The following is a 27,076-nucleotide window of genomic DNA, read 5'->3' as shown; positions in this document are numbered from 1 at the left end:
ACATTATATTGTTTTTCATGCCTCCAGCTATAAAATAATCATGTAATTGGAGACATAAGTTTTACTACATTATGAACAAATTCTGATTCAAAAGTTTTATTTCAGGACATTCCCCTGATTTCACAAACTTTAGGTTTTAAAAATTACTGAATAATTCATACGTTTTAAATGAGCACTTCCTTACTGAGGGAGACTTTAGAATACAGCTATGTAAAAATAATTCCAGGCAGCCTTTACTTTTTCAGAATAATTTATTTGCTACTCCTCTTGCATTGCTAATATTTTTACATTGCTGGGAGTGTGCAAGATGCTCTAAACTTCTGGAGAAAATATCCATTCAAATAATTTGGATTTCCTTTCTACTTCTATCAAGTATTTCAGTTATTTAATCTACATTTTTCACGTACCTTTTCAGTGTAGCACTTTGTGCTAACAAAAGTGTAGGGCTGTGGTTTAAAGCAAGCAGTAGTTATCTGAAGCTAATGTTTTTCATAGAGAAATACAAAGCACTGCAGACTATTTTCTTTGTGAAAACCAGTTTATATAGGATTCAACTTTTAATTCTCTTTAAAATTCTCTCATGCTTAGTCTAAGCAGAAAAAGATGACAAATGGCACAATGCATGACACAAAATTAAATCCAGTGTGCTAAAGTAGATACCATTGCCTTAAAACTATATTTATAATTTCACTGCTAAGAGAAAAGTTTAAAAGGATATTACATTTGGTTAATATTGACAGAGGCTTAAAGTCTTCTCCATCAAGTAAGATTTAATCAGCAAGCTTGATGGGGAGCAGATAATGCTATACTTGTCTTCTGTGGGATTTCTTAGGGCTTTGTGAAAACACCTGAGGCTGGCCGCCAATGGAAATAGGCCATGGGCTGGCACACCTGATCCCATGCAATGGTTCTGTAGTTCCCTCTGTAAAAGACAAGAGGGGTTGAATAATTAGCCTAAGTTGAGTGTCTTGTTGTACTTCAAGATTTAAAGCTCTCCACTGTGTATCTTTTTGGCACATTGCTCTTCCTGGAAGCTGCCAGTGACTGGCCAAGAATACTCAAAATAAATCAGTTTTCTGTGGAGATCTTTCTCCCCAGATACAACAGTATTACATGTTATCAGAGTTGCTTTGGAGGGACCTGTGAAAATTCTCACTCCAGAAATCCTCTTCCAATGAAAGAAGGCACTGGATGGGGACAGGAGCAGATAGACCAACTGTTCTGTCTCTTGAGAGAACACCTGTCTTTTAACTGAATATAACTTTGCAAAATCTGGATTCTTCTCTTTGAAATATAAACTATCATGCAGATGTGTGGTATTATTTAATAGATCAGGGCCAGAGCTCATTAGCCAGTCCTTTGGTAGGAATGCACATGCTGCAGTGATGGGGTTGCTGTTGGAGTTCACATTGTGCAGTCAGAGATGTTTCTGCCATGAGTACTGGGTAAAGACCTCTCTCAGTTTTTACCAACTGAAATGTGTGAAAGAGAAGCCACTGGTCTTTTCATAGCATATTTTGTAGAGAGGTCCCTAAAAACGATACCTACTTCTATCTAGGAAAAAAAAAATGCATAGATCTCAATAGCCTGTTAATATTTTTGAATGAATTTATAGAAAGAGTGTGATGGAAGGTGCAAAAAATACATACTTTACATACACATTTGGACTAAAAGTACGATTGTTGCCCTATGAACCACTGATTTCCATGAATGAAGGAAATGACCATTTCAGCTCAATATATATGTTCCACATTCCAGTATTAAGCTCTACAAACTGATGTAATTGTTCATGTACTGAGCTTCGTGGATGTTCATTCCATGATAAATATTCAAATTGTTGTAAGCCTTATCCAACAAACACAGAACTAATGGCAGCAGCTGCTAAATGTTATTTGGCAATACTCATTCTCATAAAAACTCTTTCATATAGGCTGTTCAGACTTCAACTGTCCTATATTCCCTTGCTCTAAGAAAGGGAAAGGAGCTGCATTATAGGGGGCTCAGTTTCCCTTCCCACTCTAAAAGCAGGACAGCTGAGGTTGCTTGACCATGAGATCAGTGACAACTGTAGCATAGTTGTAAGGTTGAATATACATTCAGGGAGCTGCTAAGACCATGGAACTGTGAAATGTAGCCTCAGACTAAGGATATTGTCTCTGCAAAGAGTGCACATCACTAAGGTTCCTTAATTCTTACAAATCTTGTATGTGGGGCTATCGTTAGTAGCAGAAAAAGGGAAGTAAAAATTAGTAGTTGTAAGTAACTATAAAAACATCGTAAACAAAGTGACCACTTAGCACATGCCTTATTTTGACCATCTCAACATTGGAATATTATATTTATGTAATTCTTGCCATAATTCACACTGTTGAATTGTTAAACTTGTACTTCGTTATTGCCAAGCATAATTGTGAGCTGCTGGAAGCATTACTGGTTTGTAAATAAGTATTTCTTCATAGATGGATAACAGGGTCTTCCTCTGTGTAAATTTGCATATCACTTATGAGAGAAATTCAAATAATGTATTTTAGAGGAAAGATAGCAAGAGGAGTGCAAGTAGCAAGAATTAAATAACAGAAATACAATTACTAAAGAACTGCTGCAGCATATTCTCCTTATGTGGCAGAGGTTTTACAATATTTACTTTATATGATAGGAGTTATAAGTGGAATTCTGTGTTGTCTGTTCAGCCTATTATGCAGATGGTGCTTGATTAAAATCTATTTTAAACTACAGCGATTACTGCAAGATAGTGTGCATAAAACAGCTCTCCTAGCTCCATTAAAGGCTTTGGTACTATTGCAGTTTATTTTAAATATGCTTTTAGACATTTTCCAGGTTCTCAAGGGACATTTAGATATCAACGATGTGCCTTACTTGATAGTTTTAAATCCTACACTAGATATTCTTGTGATCTATTACGTGTGCAACATGGTTAATATACACTTTTTTAAAGTGAAAGATTATTGCTTTCTTGTGATAAATAAGTTAAATACATCACCATAATTAAGCAATAAGCCATGACAGGAGGTGGATTACCATGAGCTAACTACACCTCCAGGGATTTTGAGGCACAAGTCTATGCCTAGCAGAATATATATGGTTTTTATTTTATTTTCCATCTGTCTCTGCTTTGGTGGTTAGAAGTAGAGTCTATGAAGCTGATAGACTGATGGGAGCATAAGGTAGACCATCATCTCAGCCATTTGCAAGGTTATTAGTACTGGAATTCTGGTATTCTTTTTATTTCGTTATTTTCATATAAGACAAACAGAATTTCCCCTGTGACTACTCTGTTTTTAACAGTGGGTTTTCAAAGTCTCTTGATCATTAAGGTTGGAGAATAAGTTTTTAGAGCTCTTCACAGAACAGCTTACCAGAAGGCACTTACGCAATTTTCTGTAGTATATCACCTAGTTTAAGGGCAGTTGAAGTAATGGGATATCCTAACATACAGAGAACTTTTAAATCACATTGGTTGAAAAATTAACTGAAAGGAAAAAAATGTTAGCGAATCACACTGGTAAAATTTAAACTATAGAACAAATTATTTCGATGTCTTCTTGCTCATGGAGTTCCAGTTGCACTGGACTTCTGAAAAGTTTAGACTAATGTTCTCAAATTAGAGCCCTAGTTAATTATACTTTAACTGCTAGTTTTGTGTATCCTGTAGAATTAAAAAACAGCAAGAGACAAAAAGCTGGATAACTTAATAAAGGGTAGCACAATTTTGTTTTTCCGTATTTTCCAAATCCTGACAATAGGTTGCATGTCTATTAACTTTGTATTAAAGTTGCAGCTATTGTAACATAATGCTCAAAAAAACAAGCAACTTCATTTTCAAGTTCTGGTCATCAGTTTGTTGCTGTTTTTAGAAAGCCACAGAGATTCAGATTGTTCACTGTAGTCACTTGGGTTCTGTTGGACAGCACATATTGAGGCATATAGGAAAATTAAAAAGTCATTTTTCTCAAAATGTGAATTTCCAGCCATTTTCCTCGTGCAGTTCCAATGATTTGAACACCTGTATCCTCCTGTGCCACTTGATACACATTATTAAAAAATGATAATAGAAGGAAGTGAAAGAAGTCATGCCTAGTAGATCCTTAGCCTAGAGCATACCATTTATGCTCTTGATCTTCTCTTCTCTTAAAAATGCTTATGATTCACAGTGCTTTGGTCATGCCGACTAAAGTAAAAAGCTTTTGAACCCACTTGTAAGATCACACACCATTTCTACAGATACAGTAAATTAAGTGATCATATCCTGAAAAGCTACTTTGCCATGGAGCTCCAATGTGTTGAAGAATCAGGTTATTGTCCCTTTATGTGCTTGTAAGTCATAGAATCCTAGAATAATTTAGGTTGGAAAAGACCCCTAAGATCATGGAGTTGAATTGTTAACCTCATATTTCCAAGCTCACCACTAAACCATGTGCCCTGGAGCCCACATCTAGACATCTTTTAGATGCCTCTAGGGAGAGTGACTCCACCACTTCCCTGGGCAGCCTGCTCCAATGCTTGACAATCTTTTTGGTGAATAATTTTTTCCTAATATCCAATCTAAGCTTCCCCAGGGGCAACCTAAGGCCATTTCTTGTCATTCTTGGGGGGGCTTGTAACTTGGGTCAAGAGACCAACATTCACCCCTCTGCAACCTTCTTTCAAGCAGTTGTAGAGGGTGATGAGGTCTCTCCTGAGCCTTCTTTTCTCCAGGCTAAACAACCCCTCTCTCCTCAGCTGCTCCTCACAAGGCTTGAGCTCCAGACCCTTCACCAGCTTCACTAGGAAAATTGGGTGCTTTGGCATTTGCACAACTGCTCACGCGCAGGCTTTTTTTCAGGTGGTGCATAAATAAAGCACATGAGCTTTCCTCCATACACCATTCCTCTTTCACTCCTTCCCTCAAACCATTTGCTTTTACATGAGCAGATATAAAACTACTCATCCGAATCCAGATAGGTCAAAACTGGTCCTTTAAAGGGCTTTAAACTGTGTATACTGGTAAAGTTTTTTTCCTCAGACTTTAATTAGAAAGTGTGTAGGGGACTGTCTGTAACTTGAATTGCTTGGTTCACAACCAGATTTTCTTCAAAGTCCCTGGAAGATGTACCACCAGCTGCAGAAGAAATTGATTTGAGCAGTAGTCTGGGGTCATTCTGGGAAAGGATGAGAATAAGCAAAAAGTAGAAATGACAGTGTTCCTGCTGTCTGCAGATGGTTCATGTTGTTGAACTGATACTCAGGCTATAGAGAAACTAATTTCATTTGAATTTTCTCATTATTTTCTTGTTATAGCCACTAGCAATAAAACTTAGAAAAGGTGAAAAGATGACCAGACAGAGATTATAGCAATTATATGAAAGAGAAATATAAAGTATTATCCAAAATACTTATAGTGAATTTTATGCATGTGACTAATGCAGACAGTGTCAATATTTGGATTATCAAAGATATCAACAAAAATTCCATTTCTGCATGCAAAATACAAAGTTTTTGCATCACAGAGGCTGTAACAGTGGTTGGAGTGAATTAAACTGGCTTTTTAATAGTACTTTCCTAATTTTATGTTACAGGTCAATGGTGGCGAGAAGAGACCTGCTTCAGATATAGGAAAGAAACCCAAAACTCCCAAAAAGAAGAAGAAGAAGGACCCAAATGAGCCACAGAAGCCTGTGTCTGCCTATGCATTATTCTTTCGAGACACTCAAGCAGCCATCAAGGGCCAAAACCCCAATGCTACTTTTGGTGAAGTCTCTAAAATTGTAGCTTCAATGTGGGACGGCTTAGGAGAAGAACAAAAACAGGTACAATATGTGCTGTAGCTCAGAGGCTTTGTTTCAGGAAAGTGTTATCAGGGTCATCTGAGCACTGTAGGCAGCTTCTTTTGTTAGCCAGGATGAAACTTGAATGTGTGCCATCTCAGGAGTATGATTTAAAGAGGCTGAGATAAGGAGAGTATAATTTTATTTTATCTCTTTGAAACCACTAAAAGAGTTTACCTTGTTTTGGGATGTGGCACAAGTTTTAGGATTATATTTAGGAATGTTTTATGCTGATATCTGTGGGCCTAGGATTTTGCAACGTCATTGCCCTGTATGTGAACTGCTATGTAAGGGGACCTTGCTGCCAAATCTTAGAATGTCTGAGCTCCCACTTGCAGATGTTTCCCTTCCCCGTGATCCCATGATGCCAGGAGTGAAACTGGGCTCACATTTGCTCCCAAACCACCTGGCTTTTATAAAAGAAGTTAGTGATGTGTTGTCCCAAAGAGCCCTAGGGTGGATGCAGGCAAATGGGCATCCTCTATCATGTATGTGGGCTGTGGAAATCACTTCCCAAGGTTACTTCTGTCTTCCATGGAAGCCCTTGGCTCTGCAACAAGGCCAGCAGAGCTTGAGGGGCCTGAAATGTTGCAGAAATCCTTCCAAGTCAGGCAAAGCTGTGTAAAAATGGGCAACTCTGGAAGCTCATCACATTGAAGTGGTGACAGCTGGCAAATGACATGGATCCACACTGTAGCATTGCTCTTCTTCTTCTTGTAGTTGGTTGCATTTTTACTAAATGCCAACAGAATGAATTGGATTGATAAAGGAATGGGAACTTTAAGAAGGCAACAGATATGGAAGGAAAGAATGTGCTGGGTGAGAGTTATATTGGCTGCAGGAGACCTGGACCGGGGTTGATGTTAGCACAGACAGTGGAAAAGTACTGGGAATGAACTGAATCTCCTTCATTCATGCACTGGTGTTACAAAAATACAGTTAAAAAACTAAGAATCAAAGAAAACTTTTTAATGATTTATTGGTAGGTAAAATTATTTGGGCTTGGGAAAAAAAAAAAAAGAAGGGTTACTTTGCTAATAACAGGGTGGTGTAAGTACATCTAGATCCTTGCTAAATATACCAGTGTAAAAAGAATCAAGATTTGCCACTCACTGACTAACTAAAAAAAAAAACAAACAAAACCTCTTTTTATCTTCATCTATCAATGAATAAGGCCAGCGTTTGAAGGTTTAGCTGGAGGAAAAGTAACTTTCTGAACACAGATATCAGAAAAGTCACTTGCACTGGCACATTAGAATTATTTTCTTGTGTTGTGTCTTTCTTTCCCTTTTTTAATATGCCCTGCAAAGGCCAACCTAAAAGACTGTTAAATGCATAAAATGCACATTTTCTTTGAGCTTGTCATGTCAGTACTACCACCAAAATATTAAACTCTTCCATAGAAATGTGTAAGAAAAATGCATGAAACCCTAAATTTCCAGCTTACCTTAAATTTCCTATTCATGGTTGAGAGCAAAAATTAGTAGGAATTCTGTTCCTGTAGGAACAGAATTCTGTTCCTTTAGTGGGAATTATTCTGTTTTTACATCATAGGAATAAGTCCTATGATGTAAGAACAGAATAAAATTTATTTTCCTTGTGTCTGTTGCTGTTAATGTAAGTTGAAACACAGATGAATGATGCATTGTGGAATCCATATGACACATGCATGTAAAAATGGCTGCAACTATGGTTTTTAAGACAGTTCTTAAAAAAGTTTGTGTTAGCATATCTTCATTGCTTTTTTACTCATTTTGCCTATTCATTATTATCTATTAAGCACATTTTTAAAATTCCAGGCTGAAGCCCTTTCTAATTTAGCACTGTACAAAAATAATAAAAGATAGTTCCCATTTAAAAAAATAAAATTGGCAATCCTATTTTCTACAATAAATTTAAACTAATTTTTTTTCCCATTAGGGATCTAATAGTACAAAGTAATGATTGCAAGACATCTTAACTGACTAGATAGTCTGTATTTTAAAGGCTTAATTTTTCAGATCCAGAGCATTAGTAACTGCTATGAAATCTATGTCTCTGGTAGGAAAACTGGACTCTAAAAATACAAATGATAAATGTAGCATTTGGTATTTGGCATTGAAGGAGCTTCAGAAATTCAAAAATAGTTAAATAAAGAAACAATAACTTCATTAAAGGACAACTTTATTGATGAATTATACTTGCTGAAAAGGATTCAATTATCATAAAGCTTCTGGCTTATGTTTTGGAAGCTAATGCTTATTCTGAAATTTAAATAGAAATATATTTCCAAATTATGTTTCCTGAATTGGAACTCCTTTTCCTATTTAAATAGAAAATATAAATGAATCAGAAAGTAGAACATAATGCAGCTTTTGAGAAAGAAGAATAGCCTCATGTTTTCATGCTAAAATGAAATCTTCTTTGTTGTTGTGATCTGAGCCATTTTTTTCTGAAATGCATAGAATTTATCTTGTTTATTCCTGAAGATTGACCACAGAATAAATAAAAGTATAGAAACTCAGTACAATAATGACCTAAGGGCAATATATGTCCAAGACTTTGCAACAAAATTTTGATAACCTGGCATATTGAAGAGCCTTGTGCTATAACCACCTCTGTCTTTCAAACTGTGAAGAACTAGGAAAGTGTTATTTGAGAAAATAGGATTTGAATGACAAAAAAGGAAATGGTGTTATGAACTACCTGACTGTGGGTGCCTTACTGAAGTTAGGGGAGGGTTATGCTTAAAATGGATTGCACTCTGATACTCTCACCATGAGAATAATGCAATTCATTAGACTAAAGCAGATACCAGTGTACTTCCCTCTTATTTTATCATATGAAGATATTTGAATTTTTGAATCATATGTTCCCATTAATTTCTGTATGTAAAAAGCCCATTTGCAAACAATGCTGGTGTGTGCCTGTATTCTATTTGTCCAACTCTATCTACAGAGTCTAGAAGTTAAAGGGAGCTCAGTGGTCATGGTGGACTTTGTCATGGACTTCTCAAATTCTGGATAGAGTACAATAATTAAATGTGATCAGGAGCAGGCACTGTGCTTCATTTTTCACTGTAAATGCTTTCTAAAATTGTTCAGATTAATAAATCTCTGAACAGTAGGCAGCTGTAGCAGTAGTGTGTTGAGTTACATTCTCCTCAATGCTGTAGCCATAGCACTGGGATATTTTTTTTCAGTGACTTTTCCAGTTCCTCTCTTATGATCACAGACGCTGTTTTCTCTGTAGTACCATTCTTCTGTGCATCCCATTTCTATAGCTTATCTATGTACATCTTTGTCCTTTGCACACTTTTTTACTGCAAAGGGGAGATAAACAGCCCCTAGGAAAAAGGGATCAGCATGCTAAATGGTCGAGTCATTGGCTTTCAGACCGAACACTGGTTTAAACTGGGTAAAAGGGCTATTTAGGTCATTTTCTGTCCTTAGATGAAAAAGGACAGTAATTTTAAATCAGTACCAGATGTGCATGTACTAAATGAACCTTAAGTTTCTAATTGGAGTCCTAGTAAAGCTGTAATAGATGTGGCAAATTACAAACAAAATGTTCTTGTTTACATTAGTGTAACTTTAAAACTTCAGCCAAAGACCTTAATAAATGTTCTGTTATTCTAAAAATGGAATTGAATGTCTATTCAACATTCAACAGAATTAATCTCTGGTGTTACTTCAGTGACTTAACTGGAATTCTAGTAGGAATTAATTTGACCTCCTATGAACAGTTCAGAGTGCATACTTGTGTGTGTGTGTGTATGTGTTCCTGTGTGTTTGCTTCAACATTGCCCTGGTCCTACAGCTGGGAGAAGGAGGGATTCACCCAAAACTTAGCAATCAGAAGAAGCAGGTGAAGTGACTGTTTGAGTGCTGTGACAGATGCTTTCTTTCAGGCTGCATAATTCATAGACAGTAATATTAGCTGCAACAGTTCAGCTCAATAGCAACACCTCATTATTTTATCCCTCAGTATTTATTCCTACGGTTGACGCCTCATGAAATTACTGTTAATGTGTTTATATAAGGGCAGATCTGACACAAGTGGGAAGAATTTAATTTCCCACTCATTCTTTCCTGCTGATGTGTCCTCTTCCCCTGGTAGAAGTGGCAAGTGTAAATAGTTAATTTGCTTCAATTATGAGCCTGTCCTGCTAAATTAGAAGCAGCAGGAATATGAAGAGCCAGAATTATACATACGAGGCATCTGACAAATCCTCCGAGCTCACAAAATCAAATCATTTACTCCTCATTGGTGTTCAAAGACCCACTAGATAAAAGCTGCAGTTTATTCTTTAATAACTGATGGAACTTGGATTGTATGTTACCAATACTTATGTAAAACTAAGTCCCTGTGCATTAGTGTCAATGTTTTTGGTGCTGTTACCATTTTCACTATAACCCCCAAGCTTTCAGGGCTTTTTATTTTGTCTCTAAAGGAACCCAGACTGATTTGGACATGAAAAATAACAAAGAGTGTTTCATAAGTTTCTCTTTTGACCACAGGGATGTTTTAGACATAGCAGCACATTATCCACTGCTGGGATGAACCGGGTAGATCAGGAGGGGATTTACAAGCAATGCTGGCCAACACCTCATACCTCCAGAGCTTCTGTCATGATGTGAAACACCACAAGTCAGATCAAAGTGGATCCAAGATCAGTGTTTCAAGAGATCTTGACTCCACCTGTCCTTTGGGAACATGCAACCTAGATCCTCCCTCGCAGGGTATCCTCCCTCCCAATGGCATCTCATCCCTTGACATGACAGATGAGATCACCCACCCCATGGCTGGCAGAGCCATCATGTCCCCATTGCATTGCCATGCCTGTGGGGTGCCTGGTGTCAGGATGTCAGGCAGCTCAGAGGACTGGCTGCTGAAACAGCTTCAGAAGATGCGCACACCATGAGGTCAAAGCAGTCAGTAGCATTTTTAAACAAATTTTTAATTTCTTCCCTTATAAATGCTGATGTACTCACACAGACATTTGTTTATCTATCTCTTATTCTCCCTTTAGAAACCCTTCCTTGCTCCATGCTAATGAAGCAATCTCCAAGGAATAACTAACACAATTGTAAGAGGATGAGAAAGTACCTCCAGTTTAGTAGATAAACAACCACACAAGGTTTAGCTTTGTTTTATTTTTGTAAATGAGAAGAGGAAGAGAAGGCACATCTGTGTGTGCACACTGCCAAAGTGAAATATAAGCAAAATGGATTCTGGAATAGACAGCAACTTTACATCTCTCCTCCCAGCTACTTGCACCTATGTGCTTTCACCAGTCTTGCATATTGGGAGGGTTTGGGAGATGCACTGTTTTTCTTTACAGATTCCTCCTCTATTGAAATTGCATCTCTACCCTTTGAAGGTCTAGACTGGGGTGTTAAGATTTCAAAACAACTGATCCTCATCCTGGTGTATTCTCCTTCTCCTTTCCTCTGAAAGCATCTGGAATGAAAGCATCATTAATGAGCTGGAACACAAATGGGCCAATAATAGGCACATACTATGTGCAGATACAACTCATGTCTATTTACACATAAGTAAATTTATATCTTCAGGTTTTTCCACCCTGGCTTCTACATGGCCAGTCCTTGAAACCCTCAACTTCCATTGAGGTCAGAGGGGAGATGTATCAGGCCCTCTGTAAAGTCACAGGGAACATCAGACACCCCCTGCTCTGGGTGGATTTCTAACATCCATTTGCAGCACAAAACAACCTTGGCTCCTACAGAAATATTGCACAAGTCCCCTGAGTTATGAAATGTTGACTTTAACTCCACTTTCTTATTGTACTTGGAAGCAGATGGGTCAAAAGGACCCTGGGTTTCAAATACTGCTGTAGCAATGTGCATAAATAATAGCCTTAATTTTCAGCTTATTCTTCTTCCCCAGCTTTTAGCCCTACATTTGACTTCCATAGGAACATGACTTTTATATATATATCTACAAATCTCCATTCAGGCGCACATCCTTTTTTTAAAAAAAAAAAACAACAGACTACCAGCAGGTGGAAATAATCATCAGATAAATCATGTGTTTAATGTCACTTGTTTTGTACTCAACTTTCATCCAGCGTGCTTCTGATAAAGTGTGCAGTCCTGTTCCTGTACGCTGAAAGCATCAAGACTGTAAGGTCAAATTATTTAGGCCTGGCACAAATGGCTGCAATTTCCAGTGTTCTCCAGGAGTCTCATTGTTTGTGCTAGAGCTGAATTTGGCCTGTGATCTTCCCCCCACATGCCAGAAAGACAGAATTCTTTCCCCTAAGCCTCTAATATGTCATCAGTGTCTTTTCCATGCTCTACAGTCAAAGAGACTACTGAGCCATATAGCTAGCCCTGGGCCTCTTTGTTACTGTATGTACTTAGATTGAAAATCAAATGGTAATATATTTCAATGTCCATTAAGCAATTCTGAGGATTTTTTTTTCTGGCTGCTGTGGGAATATCTTTTGTCCAGATTTTAGATGAGTGTGTGCAGCTCTAGGTGCCTTTGATACAAAATCAGGAGATTAAAACTAGAGATATGTCTCCCACTTGGAAAAAAATACAAGCTTTCTCTATGAGCCGAAATATTTAGGGCCAGGAATGACAATCTGAATGTGGAATTTAATTTTGGATTGGAGCCTACTGTATTTTATCAGATGACATTCCTGTAACTGTAGTCCGTGAAAATGACACTCCCATGGGATATAACACTGCAGAGACCAAGAATACAAAATCAGGCATGTTGCTTTTTGATTTACTGTTTTTGCATATACCGTTTTGTGGGGTTTCTGGAACACTTCCACCAAAACAAATGTGGGCACTTTTACATCATTTTAAAAAGACAAATATAACTTGCTTGCAACTCTCAGCTCTAAGGAGATATCCACAAGATAAACATAAAATTTCCCTTTCTTTGTCATCCTCGTACCATCTATTTAGGCAAAGCCAGGGAAGTAGCATGGTTCTTTGTAATTTGCTTTGTCATCTAGGAGCCACAGAGCTTTTGCAGGCTTCCATAAAACACAGATTCTGAAAGTCTCTTTTTCTCCTAAAATTATGAGCCAGTTCAGTTCACTGTCTCCAAGTCTAGTATCATCTCTAGAATCAAAGGGACTGTAGTCCCAAGCAATAATTTTCCATTATCATCTGATAGTCAAAACTGAGGATGTGGTTGCAGACATTTGAGTGCTTGTTTGAGCTCTTGTGATGACTGGGGGAAGAGAGACCTGTTCCCTTCAGGCAATAAGGGTGCTAGCCACAAGTGACAGGGTAGTAATCCTGCTGCTTACTGTGTTGTGACGTGTTGATAATCCTCCACGAGCTAGTTGGGAGGAAGTTCATTGTGAAAAAATGACTAACCAGAACAAAATCCTGGCTTAAGACATTTTACAGGTATATTTCAACTCTATCTATCTATCTATCTATCTATCTATCTATCTATCTATCTATCTATCTATCTATCTATCTACCAGTAATGAACTTCATATTATAGAACACACAGAAAAGCACAGGAGGCATAAAGCCTGCCTCAAAGAATTTATGATCCAAAAAGTCAAGAACTAAAAAGCAGTTAAAATACATAAAGTAAAACATGACCAGAATCTGACAGCATAAAGCAAAAGTGCTTAAGTTCTACTGTGGCTTTAATTTGGTGAATCTAGTATTTGTGAGTGGTTGTCCCATAACTTGCCACCCCTCTATCTCCAAGTGGAATATTGGGTACATTCAGTTTAGGGATGTGTATCACTGTTAATAAGTAGAGTTCAGTGCTTGCTGCAGTAGCTCTGGTGGCCCACATACATGGGCAGCCCAGGAAACCTGAGCTAAATGTTGCTGGTGAAATGGCCTGGAGACTGGTACCAACCTGTGAGAGCCCAGGGCATTAATTTTTCCTGGTAGCCTAATTCAAATTATATATTTATATATATATATATATTATATTATGTGTTATATATTATATATATTGTATTATTATATGTTATATATTTAATTTCTATTTTTATTTCTATTTCCATTTCTATTTCTACTTACATTTATATTTATACATAATATATCTATATTTATATGCACAAAGTAGGGGTTTGTGCTCACTCCTTTTTACATAGTTGGCTGTACAGTGTAAGGGAACTTGAAGCTACCTTGGAAGTGCAATTAAATGGGGACCTGTGTATTATGCTGTCTACATTTGTATGTGTGAAGCACAGTAGGAAAATAATGCCAGCAAGTTCCATTTATAGATAAATGTAGGCAGTCTTGGTGTTTTGGGGTTTCTATAACATGCTGAAGAGAAAAAGCATAAATTAGGCTGACCCACCCTGCATATACAGAATTATGTCTTTTTCTGCCAACATTCATCATTTTCCACCACTGGGACAATATAGAAAATAAAATACTGTGTAAGGACACAAATATGCTGCTGAATCAGAATGGGCCTTTGCTGCCTGAGAGACAATCAGCTGATGTTCAATTATCATGTTAATCGAATTAAAGGAAAATGGAAATTACTTAATTCCATAACTATATGTTCCTGTCAAGTTACTTATTTAATAATTGTTGCTTGCTTGATAGAGGACAAGAAAATGACCTTATAGGAGATTTCTAAGATGCTATAAATAAAATTAAATGTTCCCACTCTACAGTACAGATAAGCAGGAGACAGAACCATGCTTTATGATACAGGAAAAATGTTAATTGTATTATTGGATATGATGTGCTTGATAATTTGGCATCATCTTTAGCAGTAAGCTCAAAAGACCTTCAGCTGTTTACTAGAGCACACTTGAATGATGACACAAGTCTTTCCTCCCCAAAAGTGCTGCAAGGATACAAGTCTTATACTTACAACAACACAAAACTATTTAAGCCTGAGGGCTAAAAAATTCTCACAGCTGCAGGAAAAAAAAATTCAAATAGTTTGAGAGAAGCAGCTGACTTGTTCATACCTGTTTGAGGTACTGCTGCACGTGCAGAAGACACTTCCCACTTGCCCTGCCTTCATAAGCCCCCTGTGCAAGTCCAGTCCAGCACAGAGCCTGTGAATTGGTACCACTGGCAGGGCCACATTCATTTACCTTCAGAGAGAAATATTGATGGCCAGAGCAGACTTTGTTGCTATTTATGTTACCAAGTGTTTACTTCCCAGACAGGCAGAACTTACCCTAATTTTTAGTCTGGGCTATGACCAATCAATTTCCAAAACCAGCATGAGGATCATCAGCCTACTTGTATGTTAACCTAAGCAGTGGGCACCTTGGGAAGGACCAGTGAGAGCTCAACCTGTTCTCCTCAGAGAACACACCAATACTTTTCCAGGGACAAACTGGGGTGAGCTGATGACCTTCCAGGCCAGCCAGCCTGCAGGAGCTATTCTTGCCAATGCAAAAATCAAAGCCGGCTGAGGCAATCTAAAACTTTTTCCCACCCAGTAAGGACTTTTTTACTATAATGACCTCCTGTTAAATCAGTAAATTTTATTGTGCCAGGGAAGACATGGTGTTCATGTGATTATTATTCATTCACCAAAAGATTCAAAAGAAGAGGGCAAGGCAGTGTGTACACTGAACATGGTAGATGCATAGGTAGGACATAAATAAATAACAACTGTCTCATGATGTTTCTATGAAGTAGTGATGTTTTAGGTGGAGATTTGCAGAATTGTTGTTAGTTTCATATTATTGAGTTAACCTTGTGCAGTATGACTATTTGCAGGAAAAGTCAGGTCCCAGAGGACTCTTTCAATTATGCTGTGACTGTAGGAGCCCAGCAGGAGTGTCTATTTTTTATATTTGTGTAATGCAAAATAAAACCCAATGTGGAAGCAGTAGATACATGATTCTTTTAAGAACATTGTTCTGTGTAAAATTTGTTGTTCAGCTCTGTTTTTTAAGTTGGCTATCAGGGTGATGCAGAGGCATTGCAATATACAAAGCAGTATAACTTAGTCTTTGTTCTGTAGGTCAAGCTGAATTAATTTTAGCAGCTAGGAACAGACTGCTGACTAATTTCTTATTTGTTTTCAAAACAAATAGTAATTCCCCTAATAATCACAAATGATTACAACTTAAGAAGCAAATTGCTACCTTTTTTTTTTATTTGCAGAACAGTAGGAGATCAACAAACACTACGTATTTATCTTAATCTGGAGAAATTACAAGGGTGCAAAGATACAGTTGCACAGCTAAAGCCAATCTTTTCCCCTCTCTGTCTTTATAGTTAAAATTTTTGAAGCCTGAGACTTCTCTGTTTCCATTATGATCTTTTGCTTCCCTGGGAAGCAAAATCTTTAATCCTTTTAGGCAGCCTCTTGAGTTTTGCCAGCCTGTATCTGAGATTTGTTCTGTGTCTGAAAGTAAAGCGTTAGTGAAACAAAAAATTGTTTCACGAGTACATTCTTTATAAAAATGGTTTTGTACTGGATCCTTCCAGCCTGACATTGCCACTCTCCCTTTGTTGTCTGCAACTGTATTGTCCTCTGTGTGTACACTCTGTGCTGCCAGGTCCTCTCCATTTACAGGACTGCAGGTTTTACTGAAGCATTGGAAGATCAAAAGAGAACACTTTAAAGTTCCATAAAGTTTATCTTCTAGGGAGGAGATGTTCATGTGTGCTTTTAGCTGTGGAATTCAGAAGAACACCCCAAAATTGTCCTCCTAAATAGCTTTGCTTGTCTTTTAGCTTTGAATCAATAGCCCAGTTAACCAGGCAGTGAGGAATGGGAGGGGGAAGGTGGACAGTCTTTACTTTCCTCGTGGGGGCTTTCCTCAGGTGCCCAGGTTGTGCATTTGGCTGGAGAAGTGGACAACAGATACACAAAGCTGCAGTTTCATTTTGTGCAATATTATGAACTCCAAATGTCCGTCCACATGTGGATTAACCTTTGGCACGTGACTTAAAAATCATTAAATATAACAACAATAAAAAAGTAAATTTTCTTTCCCTTTATTTTTCTCCCTCACTTTTAAACCTTTAGATATTTTCTAAACTTCTCCTTTCAACAAGAAAGATGAGGAGTCAGTCCTGCTTAGTTACATGAAGCCCAGATGCATGCATGACTCCTAATCTACCCCTTCAGGAAAAAACCCAAAACATGAAGTAATGAGAAACTCATGACAATATTTGCAAACAGAAATGTTGAGTTGTTCCTAAATCTGTCAGTGACATGGCTAACAGCAAGTCATTAGCTAGGCTCCATGGGTCATCTACACATGCTTTTGTAACATCATGTTACTGTAGTGCTATGAAGTCCTGCTTAACCCTGCAGATAGTCTTTGGTCTTGAAATCTGGGAAAAATTGAAGTGATTCTCCAAGGTCTTTAATCTATTATGAGATTGTGCACATGCCACATTTAAAATAATTTGGTGAGTTGAGAGAAATGTACAGAAATAGATCCATGCTTCTGAGAAGTTAATTAGACCGATATGGGATCAAGACTGGAATAATGACTAACATTTATTATCCTTAGCAGCTCCATGAGCTTCTTTGACTGCCCCCAACAGTTCACCCAGGGAAGAGAGGAATTCTCTTGGCTAATCTGTGGCACTGTCATCTCCTCCTTCATTTAGCTCAAATGTCTTTCTGCAAATTCCTGTCTTCCTCAGAGGGTTTTAACTGGTCTCACAGGTGGAAGCCAGCAGAGAGGGTCACACCCACCTTCCCCCATCCCCAAAGGTCCCATTTGAAAGTGCAACCTACACTTCACTTTGAGCAATTTAACTTGAGGTGCAATGAGGGATATTGTTTTTTCAGTACTGCTGGTTAGTTAAATGGTGTTTCACAGTTGGAATAATATTTTCTTTAAAAATTTGATGTTTATTATTTCACTCTTTAAGCAATATGAGGAGGAAAGGCTGTTTACTTAGAAAGACATAGAGACACACGAGTGATATATAAAAACAAAACCAGATTAATTTACCAATGTGCCACTCTTTGTTTTTAGGTATACAAAAAGAAAACTGAAGCTGCCAAGAAGGAGTATCTGAAGCAGTTAGCTGCCTACAGAGCAAGCCTTGTATCCAAGGTAACACATGATGTATATACATACACACTTCTATATAGTGACATATTGCAAACCATCTTCAGCTGAGCACCGCAGTATTTAGTGCAAATAGCCTTGTTTATTATCACCTTAAACTTGTGTTTAAGTTGCAAATGCTCAATAAACACAGTCATCTGTCCACATAAAGACATCCTTTCCCTCCTGGTCATCAAGACAGCACTTCAGTTTGGGAGTAACATGTAAGTTCAGCAGGGGAAGGAGGTAGTGGCAAACAGACCTCCATATAACAAACATGCCAGGCAGCCACTGTGCTAACAATAAGGAAGAAAAATATATATTACACACAAAATGCCTGGGTTTGGTTTTGTGGGTTTTTTTACTACTGCTTTTTACCTTGCAATCACATGACAGAAATAATCAAGCCCAGATGATACTGCAGATTTTCATAAGAAATGTGAACTTCCATTTTATGTCCAGCAGGCTGTTGTGAGCGTGGCGTAGGTCACCACTAAGGCATTAGTAAATAAAGTACATTCTTTACTGGAACACACCAAATATACAGCCACTAGCAGTTTTCTAAATAGATTTATTCAAACATTCTCAGTACCCATAATTTTGCAGTAGAGTCTTTAGAATTTGTAATAGAATTTTAAATGTCTATTACATTAAATGTCTATTACAATGCAGAAGAATGTGAAATAACTATACTGTGTCAATGTGAAAAAACCCATTGAGCAACTTCAGAATCATACCAGTTAGAACCACTTGTTTTGGGTCTGTCAAAATAAATTTAGATAAATTTTGTTCCTACTTAAATAAAATTCAATTTTAGAGGTAAAGAGCACAGTATGAAGGACTGGCATATAGGACATGAGAAGAACTTCTTGGTTAGTTTCAAAATATTTTTGGGGCCCTGCACACAATGATACTCTGTATACTATATTAATTTTTCAGGGGGTTTGCTATATGATTAGCCATGCAAGGACTTTTCATGCATGCTTCTGCATTATCTCTGTATTTGGTCAGTGTTTGTCTGAATTTAAAAGTCTGAAATATGGCTGCCACCTAATTCATTTTTGGGGGTTTTGTCCTATAACTTTGCATTTTTTATCTGCCATTATAAATACTCCTGCATTTAATTAAAGTTATTTACAGTTTTTACTTTAAGTTATTACCTTTCATTTCTGTATTAGGACTATTTGGTTCCAGAAATAATCATTGCCTTCAGAAAGAGTACCATGTGAACACAAGCAAATCTTTTTGAAATAGCTTGCTTATTGGCAAAAGATAGGTCTAAAAAGCTCAAAATATTCCAGTTTTAACCCAGCTTTTCACTTTAGAAGATAACTTGGCTATCATTATTCAGTACATCATGGACTATTTACGTAACACTCTATGTGGCTTAATTTTGAAATGCACAATATAAAAAATGTGATTTTTTAAACAATAAAAGAGTATGTTATGGCATTTTCTGAAATATTGTTTTAGAAAAAAATTTGGAAGGCTCTTGATCAGTTCAGTGCATTAATCCATTAGTGCAAATATTCAAATTTGTTGTTAGTCAGAAAAGCACTGAAGCGTTTTCTTAACTTTTAAGCAATTATTTAAATTCTGCCCATAATGTAATGTTTTCCTCTAGTGTGGAAAGTATAAAAATATAAACTAAATGAAGCTGAGTACTGATTGCTTATTCCCATGAACACACTCAGTGAATCTAAAAGAGCTGGCATGTAACAAAAGCAAGTCCATTTTGGAATAAGGATGTAAAATAACCATTTGTAATATAATATCAGTATATTCTACATTATCATTATTAAATATTTATATGGCACCAGAAGAGTTGTGGTTTTTTAGACAAGCCTGTAAGCATGAGAGAATATATATAATACATAATTAAGGTTATTTGGAGTCAAAATGGTCTTTTATGTTCATGTTGTTACATTACCATCCATAAAAACTACTTTTAGATGGTATTATTAAGATTCCAAGACCTCATTATCAAAAGCTTAGACATGCCAAAAGTAGCACACTTTTTCCAAAAATTCTTTATTACCATATTGATGATTTGCTCACAGTTAAATTTTGTGCTTTGTGCCTCACTCTGTGGTACCTCACATTTATAATCAAGTGTTCACCCTGGATCCTCCTGAGTTATATTTACTGCATGTGGTTTAACCTTGCTGCTTTATAGAATTTTCTGTGCTGCTCATCCCAACAGTGCTTTGGTGTAAAGAAATTCTCAGTAATACTTGGGACCAGGAAGTTTATATAGTCCATATTTTCAAACACAATTGTGAAATCAAGTTCTTATTAATTTTGTGTATTCTCCTTGGAACATCTTTTTTTCAAAGTATTTGAACAATATTAAGCCCTTCATGTTCATAGCAGAGCTCCAATGACTTTGGGGTGGCAGCTATGAGATACTCAATTATGCTTCATATCCCATCAGGATACGCTTTGGCTATCCAAAAGTTATCCAATTATCAAACTTCCTTTCATATCCCCTCCTAGAGGTCTCTGTCTGCAGGAAGAGGCAGGCATAAGCAGGCAAGGGTTCTGCTCAGGTCCCCTCTGTCCAGCTCAGCAGGTGCCTTACACCTCCAAGAGCAGCTGCTTTTCCTGTTTCCTATCCTTTTGACACTGATTCTGCTGCCTTTTTCATGAAGTACTACTGGTTTTTAAACTAGTGAGCATACGAGAGTCTGTGCATGTTTTTTCTGCATTTATTTGCAAGTCTTCTCTTTTCTGAAAAGCAAGGTCTGGACATATGCCATGTTCTACCTCAGTAGTCCAGACTTGGAACTGAATTCATGGCACCCACCTTGGCCATTTGAGATTCCAGAATAGTCAAAGTAGAAGATTACAGAGGAACAAGGTAGAACTCCTACTGCCAGGACACTTCCTAGCCACTGCATGACAGCAGAATAATGAAATTCAGACACACTGGTATTCATACCAAGCTCTGGGGTGGATGTGGAGCATCAGGTGGAGAGAGTGGCCTGCTCCATGACACTCAGCTCCTTGCCCCTTTACTCTGATTTTTTTCTCCCCTCCCCTCCCCTCCCCTCCCCACACACACACAGAGGTCACACACACCCATAGTGTATCTCATATCAGACTGTGTTATTTGACGAAATCATAGCTGAAAAGAGTTGAAGTGTCACCAGCAACTCTGGTAATAGGATTGCCAGTCCATTTCTAGTACACTTTTAAATGCTTTCATGATGTCTTTATAAGACATGTATGGCTGGCTACCACACAGTAAATAAGGTAAACATATGACTGTATAAATATGTCAGTATGCATTAATTCCCATTCATTTATAAGTTTATTTCCTGTATTTTCTCCTTTTTTATATTGCTTGAAATTAATGTGTTTTTGAATTTGTTCATGTGTGTAGGAATTGACAGGTAAAGTAAAAACACATAACAAGGCATTATATCTTCTGCTATGCAGATTGCCATATTGCTTATAGTACTGACTAAGCCTTTGCATTGTAAACAAGTGCCTTTATATTTGCCCTTAGTTGCAACTTTTAGTACTATTCAGGTCCAGAAATGCAGTCTCTGGTATCTGGTAATTTGTACAGCATTACATAAAATGCTGTGAATTGCAATTTTACTTTTTTTCATAAAACAAGCACTTTTTCTAGCTTAACCAGCCTTTTTTCTGGCTGACATTAGAGGTTTTGCTGCATCTTTCAAATATATATATTTAACACGGATGTATATGGGTAAATGTAAAATACTTTCATATATTACATAGGCTCATCTATGAATATTTATAAAACTTATAAAATTTATAGAAATATTTATAAAATATATTCATGTTAGGTATTCAATATGCATAACATTTATGTGCATATAAGTGATACATATATATGTGTAAATTATAACAGTACAACTGTATCTGTTTCAGTAGTACAAAAAAGATTTTTTTTGTCCCTTTTTTATTCTTTTTGACTAGCTGAATCTTTAATTCTCCACAATTTCAAGTTTCATGAAGATATATATTAGTGACTATGGCTGAAGCTAAAACCTCTCAGCAAGGGGAATATTATTCAATATCAAAATACTCAGGCATCTTTCAAAACTCTGATGCGGTGTCTAAGTCAAAGTGGTGTCCTCATTTGACTTTGAAGTGAACACATTGGACATTTTTCAGTCTTGTGGACACTGCAAATCCTTTGGACATGTAAAATTGCTTCTTGAAACTTATGGCAGAGTTAGCTTTTCCTAGTCCATCATCTTGCAATTGTGGTTCATAAGCAAACTAAAGGTCATATCTGTAAGGCTGACATTGCCTTAATGCCATTAGCCCAGCAATTTGTAACCAGAGAGTTCCGGGGACCCAAAGTATCTGTTACATTGCCCGTGGTGTAATAAAAATGATCAGCCTAAGGAATTCAAGTCTCTTAAAAATGCAGTGAACATAAATGAAAACATTTGACCTTCTTGTAAAAAGCAATATGGAGACCATGATGAAGAAAAAATAAAAATACAATAATCAAAAAAACAAGCAAACAAGCAAACAAAACCAAAACCCAGCTATAACTCAAAACTAAAATTATAAACTCGGTATTAGTTTCCAATTTCATATATTTATGTGTGAGAGCACTTGCATAACATATAAAAAAGCAAAAAGATATAATAGGTCTCCCTGATTATTCATTTCCCAACTCCTAAATAAATGCGTGTGTGCAGGTGTGCTCTCTCCACAGTTTATTTTCTGTAACTGCATAGCTTCATAACAGCCAAGCTTCAGATGTAGGGGGGCACTTTATCCTGGCTCAGTCCTTCCTGAAATAAGCAGCTGCTGGGGTTTAGGACATTTCTTTTGGGAATAAAATTCTTAATATCTCTTGACAAGAGTTAGTGACTGAACTGTCTTGTCTCCTGGTCAGTGCTTTAACAGGTTGGCTATTGCATGCAAGGAGAGCAGCATCCTTTCTGCTGCTGGAAAAGAGGCACCTGCTGCTGAGAACAGCTTTTCCTGCGTTATATCTCGACCTAGTCCATGCAGATGTTTTTGGAATTTCATGAACCAGTTAGGCATTCTCAGTGAAAGCATAAGAGAAAGAATAAATAAAAAATACAGTTATGTTTTATGCATTTTTTTTGGTAGCTATAAGTGCAACAAGGCATATGGCAATATTTCTCTTAAAGCAAAAAACCAGTCCCAGACTGATGACACACACATACAAGTTTTACCTTTTTCCATTAGAATTACTAGATAGAAAAACTATAATGAAAAGCTTCCAAAGCAGGTACTTCCTGCTTCTGTGATATTTCATTCTTTCATTATTTCTGGAATCATTATGATGTAGTCAGATATTTTCAAATTAAATCCTTTATGGGCAAATATGTGATGTATCAGAGTATCTGCTAAGTAAACATATATTTATAAAAGAATTGTCTAATCATAACACAAGTCCAAACTTTTTTTTTTTTTTGTCTAGCAAGGAAACCAATGATCTACTGCAGCTGAAAATAAAGAGCAAACTATATTTAAGTTAGTGCCATGAATTTGATTTGAGGCTGTATCATGTGATGCTTACATTCAGCAGTGCAGAAACTGAGAGATGATCTCACATAATTTCTGCCAAAAAGTGGCAGAAATGTCTTGATCTTGACAGAAGCCAGATTTTGATTTGAAGAGGAACTGTGTTTGTTTTTGAAGTGAGTTAATAAAACTAGATTTCACTATTAGCCTAGTGCTTCCATTTGGGGAATTAAAACACTTGTATCAAATTAAAGTTGCATATCCTTTATCACATGTACCCAGGTTACATTCATAAAACATCCATTTTTACTTACATATCCTAAATGAATCCATGACAATCCCCTGTAGGTGATGACAAAATGTATATTTAGATTTGAAGATGTTCTTCTGAGCCACCTTGACTAATTATAGATGACAACCCATGGCTTACTCCTTTGTTTCTGAAACATCAAGAATGTGTCAAAAAGCTTTCTGAACTCTCTGGGGTCCCAGATGTTGTTATTGCAATAGGTGACTGGAATTAACAAAATGGGAAATGTCATTTGATAAGATCCTCTTGTGACTTAGGTAGGAAGGCAGGTGAGCTGCAAATATGCATATGAGTTATCCGCTGGAGTGGATAGAGTTAAATCAAAGGGACCTCTGTAGGAGTTAAAGAGCTAAGCAGGAAGAGAAAGCAGTGCTGGAGAAAAGTCATTCTTTCATAAGCATCTTCACAGGGGTATTAATAAAATGGCTGAGCCCACGCAGGCTAGAAAAAGGGATTCTTCTCAAGGACAGGCTTGGGGTTGGAAGTCACCTAAAATGTCCAAAATGTTACAAACAGACAGGATTATGTGAACACAGAAAAGCTGAGAGAAGGAATAAACAATTCAAGATGCTCTTTCCACCAAAGAGACAGCAAAGACAGCAGATGCAAACTTAAGCTTAGGTAAGCTTTGTAGGAGCTGCATAAATATGCAGCCAATTTCCTTCTATCTGCTTCTGTAATGTCACAGTACTGAAGATAACTCATTTTTAAGCTGAGTCAGACCTGCCTAAGTTTGATCACAGCCTGCACAGCCTGGACCATCCTGGTACCAGCTGACATAATCACTGCTGTTTCCTGAATGTAACCTTCAGTCTGGTCACAGAGTCTGAGGCTGGTTGAACTCCTCAGCATGGCTCAAGGACAGACACCAGTCACCAGGTGTGAGTCTGGCATTGTCATGGAAAGGGACAGTGTGGCAACCACGTAGGTTTATGATACATATTACTGTAAAACCTGAATTAGGTTTAGCTCTTTTCCAGGCTTTGAAATCCTCACATAGTGCATGTTCCAGTCTGCAGAGAGAGGAGGCCAGACCTCCATTTCTTATTTAAAGAGAAACACCTGTTTCTGATTTAAGATAGATCTATGTCACACCATTATGGCTTTGTAAAAACAAAAAATAATTCTGAATTTGGAATATATTGTGTTTGCCCACAAGTAAAGCTGCTTACACTGTTTGTTGTTTGCATATTGGCCATAAGGCTTGCTTTGTCCTTGAGGATGTTTCTCAGCATATATTTAAAGGACACATAAGCATCCAGTAGTACCAAGAACATTTACTGAATGTTCTGAATGTATTTACTGAGTATTTTACTACAAAGGAGAGCTTAATTGGTGTTATTAATAAAGAAGCATTTTGATAATATCTCATCTGTAAACAACTGAAATTATATTGCTCCAACTGAAAGGCTTTGATCATTAATTTTCTGAAAACAATAGAACAAGAAAAAAAAAACTTTTTTCGTCTCTAAATAGAACACCTCTGGTTTCTTTTGGGACAACAGTGACTTTTTAGTTTCACATTGCAAGAAGCAATATTAGTTGAGCACTGCATACTAGAGTGAAATTATTGTAAAAATCTATTTAATTCCCACGTATTATTCTATGGTAGAAAAGAATTCTCAATATGAAGCATGTATAAATTATGTAAGTTGAAGATATCCATATACATCATCTGTGAATCTATGTAGTCCTACTTATTGGCAACATTTTTAACAAAAACTGCATTAACATGTTAACAATGGAAATAAGTGTAGGCACTTGTAGATTCCAGGCATGTTTCTTATGGATCAGAGGTCAAAAGCAGTGATCATCAAGTGCGAGTGATTCTTAGCCTCTATTAGTCAGATCCTACCTGTTTTTCATGAAAAATAAAATGGACATCCAGACATTAATACTTAAGTAACAGTAACAGTGTTGGGCTGTGATCCAAATTCTGTTTGAATTAATAATAGATTTTCCTTTAAATTCAGTAGTCTAAAGACCAGGCCCTTTGAGTACTGCCTTGTTAAAACATGTCCTTGCTTTACTTTCAACCACATGGATGTTTATGTTCCAACAGAAATGGGGTTACAATCTCCAACAGTAGCCAGAAGGCAGACACAATTTAGAAAGAGAACCAATACCCATGTGTAGGTTTCAAGAGCTGTTTGGTTACACAGATACATAGGTGAGAGCTTAAAGTGTGAGTTTCCAAATTGTTTCCAAGTTTTCAGATTATATCCCAAAGATATGGAGATGCCAAAATGGCATCATCTAGGCTTTTTTTTTTTTTTTAATATCACAGCTAAATTGAGCAGGATGTCTTTACCAAAAATAATTTCTCAGCCACAGGAGAGAGTTGAATAGGGTGAAATCCCAATGTCACTTTCCTCTAAGGAGCAGACACACTCCCTGTGCCTGAGTGCAGTGTGATAAGAATGATCACTAGGCCCAGGGCAGTTCCCTTCAGGAAAGAATGGCACAACTAAGTGAGCAATGCCTAACCCCTTATTCCTAATTTAATCCTTAATTTGCAATAAAGCACAAGGAGTTTTGGCACACAGTGGGGGAATAGAGGTGCATGGGAAAGCTCTCTTTGCACTAAATTGGAAGGGAAGTCATGAGTTTGGTGAAAATCATGGGGAATAACTTGATTCAGCACTTCCCAAACTTTGTGCAAAATTATCCACCTTGAACACTTTCTGTTAAGAACAGTACTCATCTGCATCTGCAAAAAGCCTTTGCTGACATACTGATACACACTTCTATTTCATTTATAACTACAAAGATGCTGCCGTACACACCTTTAACAAAGGTGTGCAAAATTATCCACCCTGAACACTTTCTGTTAAGAACAGTATTCATCTGCATCATCACAGACTTCCTTGAAAATATTATACAAATAAAATAATTTCATGGACCAAGGATCATGCACCACGAGTAATTTTAGTTAATATAATTATACTTGTTATCATCAGAGTTACAGTAGTACTTATTTTGTTCCATTCCTTTTTCTGTATGTCTTCTACTTTCATTATCTTTCTGTTGGGATTTCAAAATGATCTTCCCTTTTTTCTTTGTGTTTCAGAAAAACAACAGGTTCTTTTGGGGGGGAGGGGATGGGAAGGGGATTTCTGTTGTGCCTAAAGGGCAGTCATACTTTCTCTGTACCATTCCATTGCCTTGTCTTCACCTTCTGAGTTTTGTGGTTTTTTGTTTAATTTAGACAAGAGTGATGATGTTAGAAGGAGAGACAGGTCCATAGGAAATCCTTCTCCTAGACTATGAAGAATGTTAAGATTTACAGTAAGGCTTCAGCTTGTTCTCCAGAACAAGTATAAGCCACTCAAAGAGCATAAAGGACTGTTATGAAAAACTGATTTGTCACCCTATTGTATGTTCACTAATGGAGGTGTTAAATACCACCACCTGCCATTAACTAAATGTAATATTCTGTCACCCTCTAGTGGTGGGTGT

The 27,076-nt window shown here is 37.1% G+C and overlaps 1 protein-coding gene across 3 annotated transcripts in view; it reads left to right on the top strand.

Moving 5' to 3' along the window:
- TOX (thymocyte selection associated high mobility group box) overlaps window positions 1–27,076 on the top strand; it is a 218,702-nt gene that overhangs the window by 174,863 nt on the left and 16,763 nt on the right. For all 3 annotated transcript variants that reach the window (XM_036406263.2, XM_054515105.1, XM_054515103.1), the window contains 2 exons: window positions 5,577–5,807; window positions 17,746–17,826. In XM_036406263.2, coding sequence (XP_036262156.1) covers window positions 5,577–5,807; window positions 17,746–17,826 — 312 coding nt within the window. The remainder of the gene's footprint in view (window positions 1–5,576; window positions 5,808–17,745; window positions 17,827–27,076) is intronic.

Source organism: Molothrus ater, chromosome 1, assembly GCF_012460135.2.
Source record: "Molothrus ater isolate BHLD 08-10-18 breed brown headed cowbird chromosome 1, BPBGC_Mater_1.1, whole genome shotgun sequence".
Taxonomy (NCBI): Eukaryota; Metazoa; Chordata; class Aves; order Passeriformes; family Icteridae; genus Molothrus; species Molothrus ater.
This window is presented reverse-complemented; position numbering and strand designations above follow the sequence as displayed.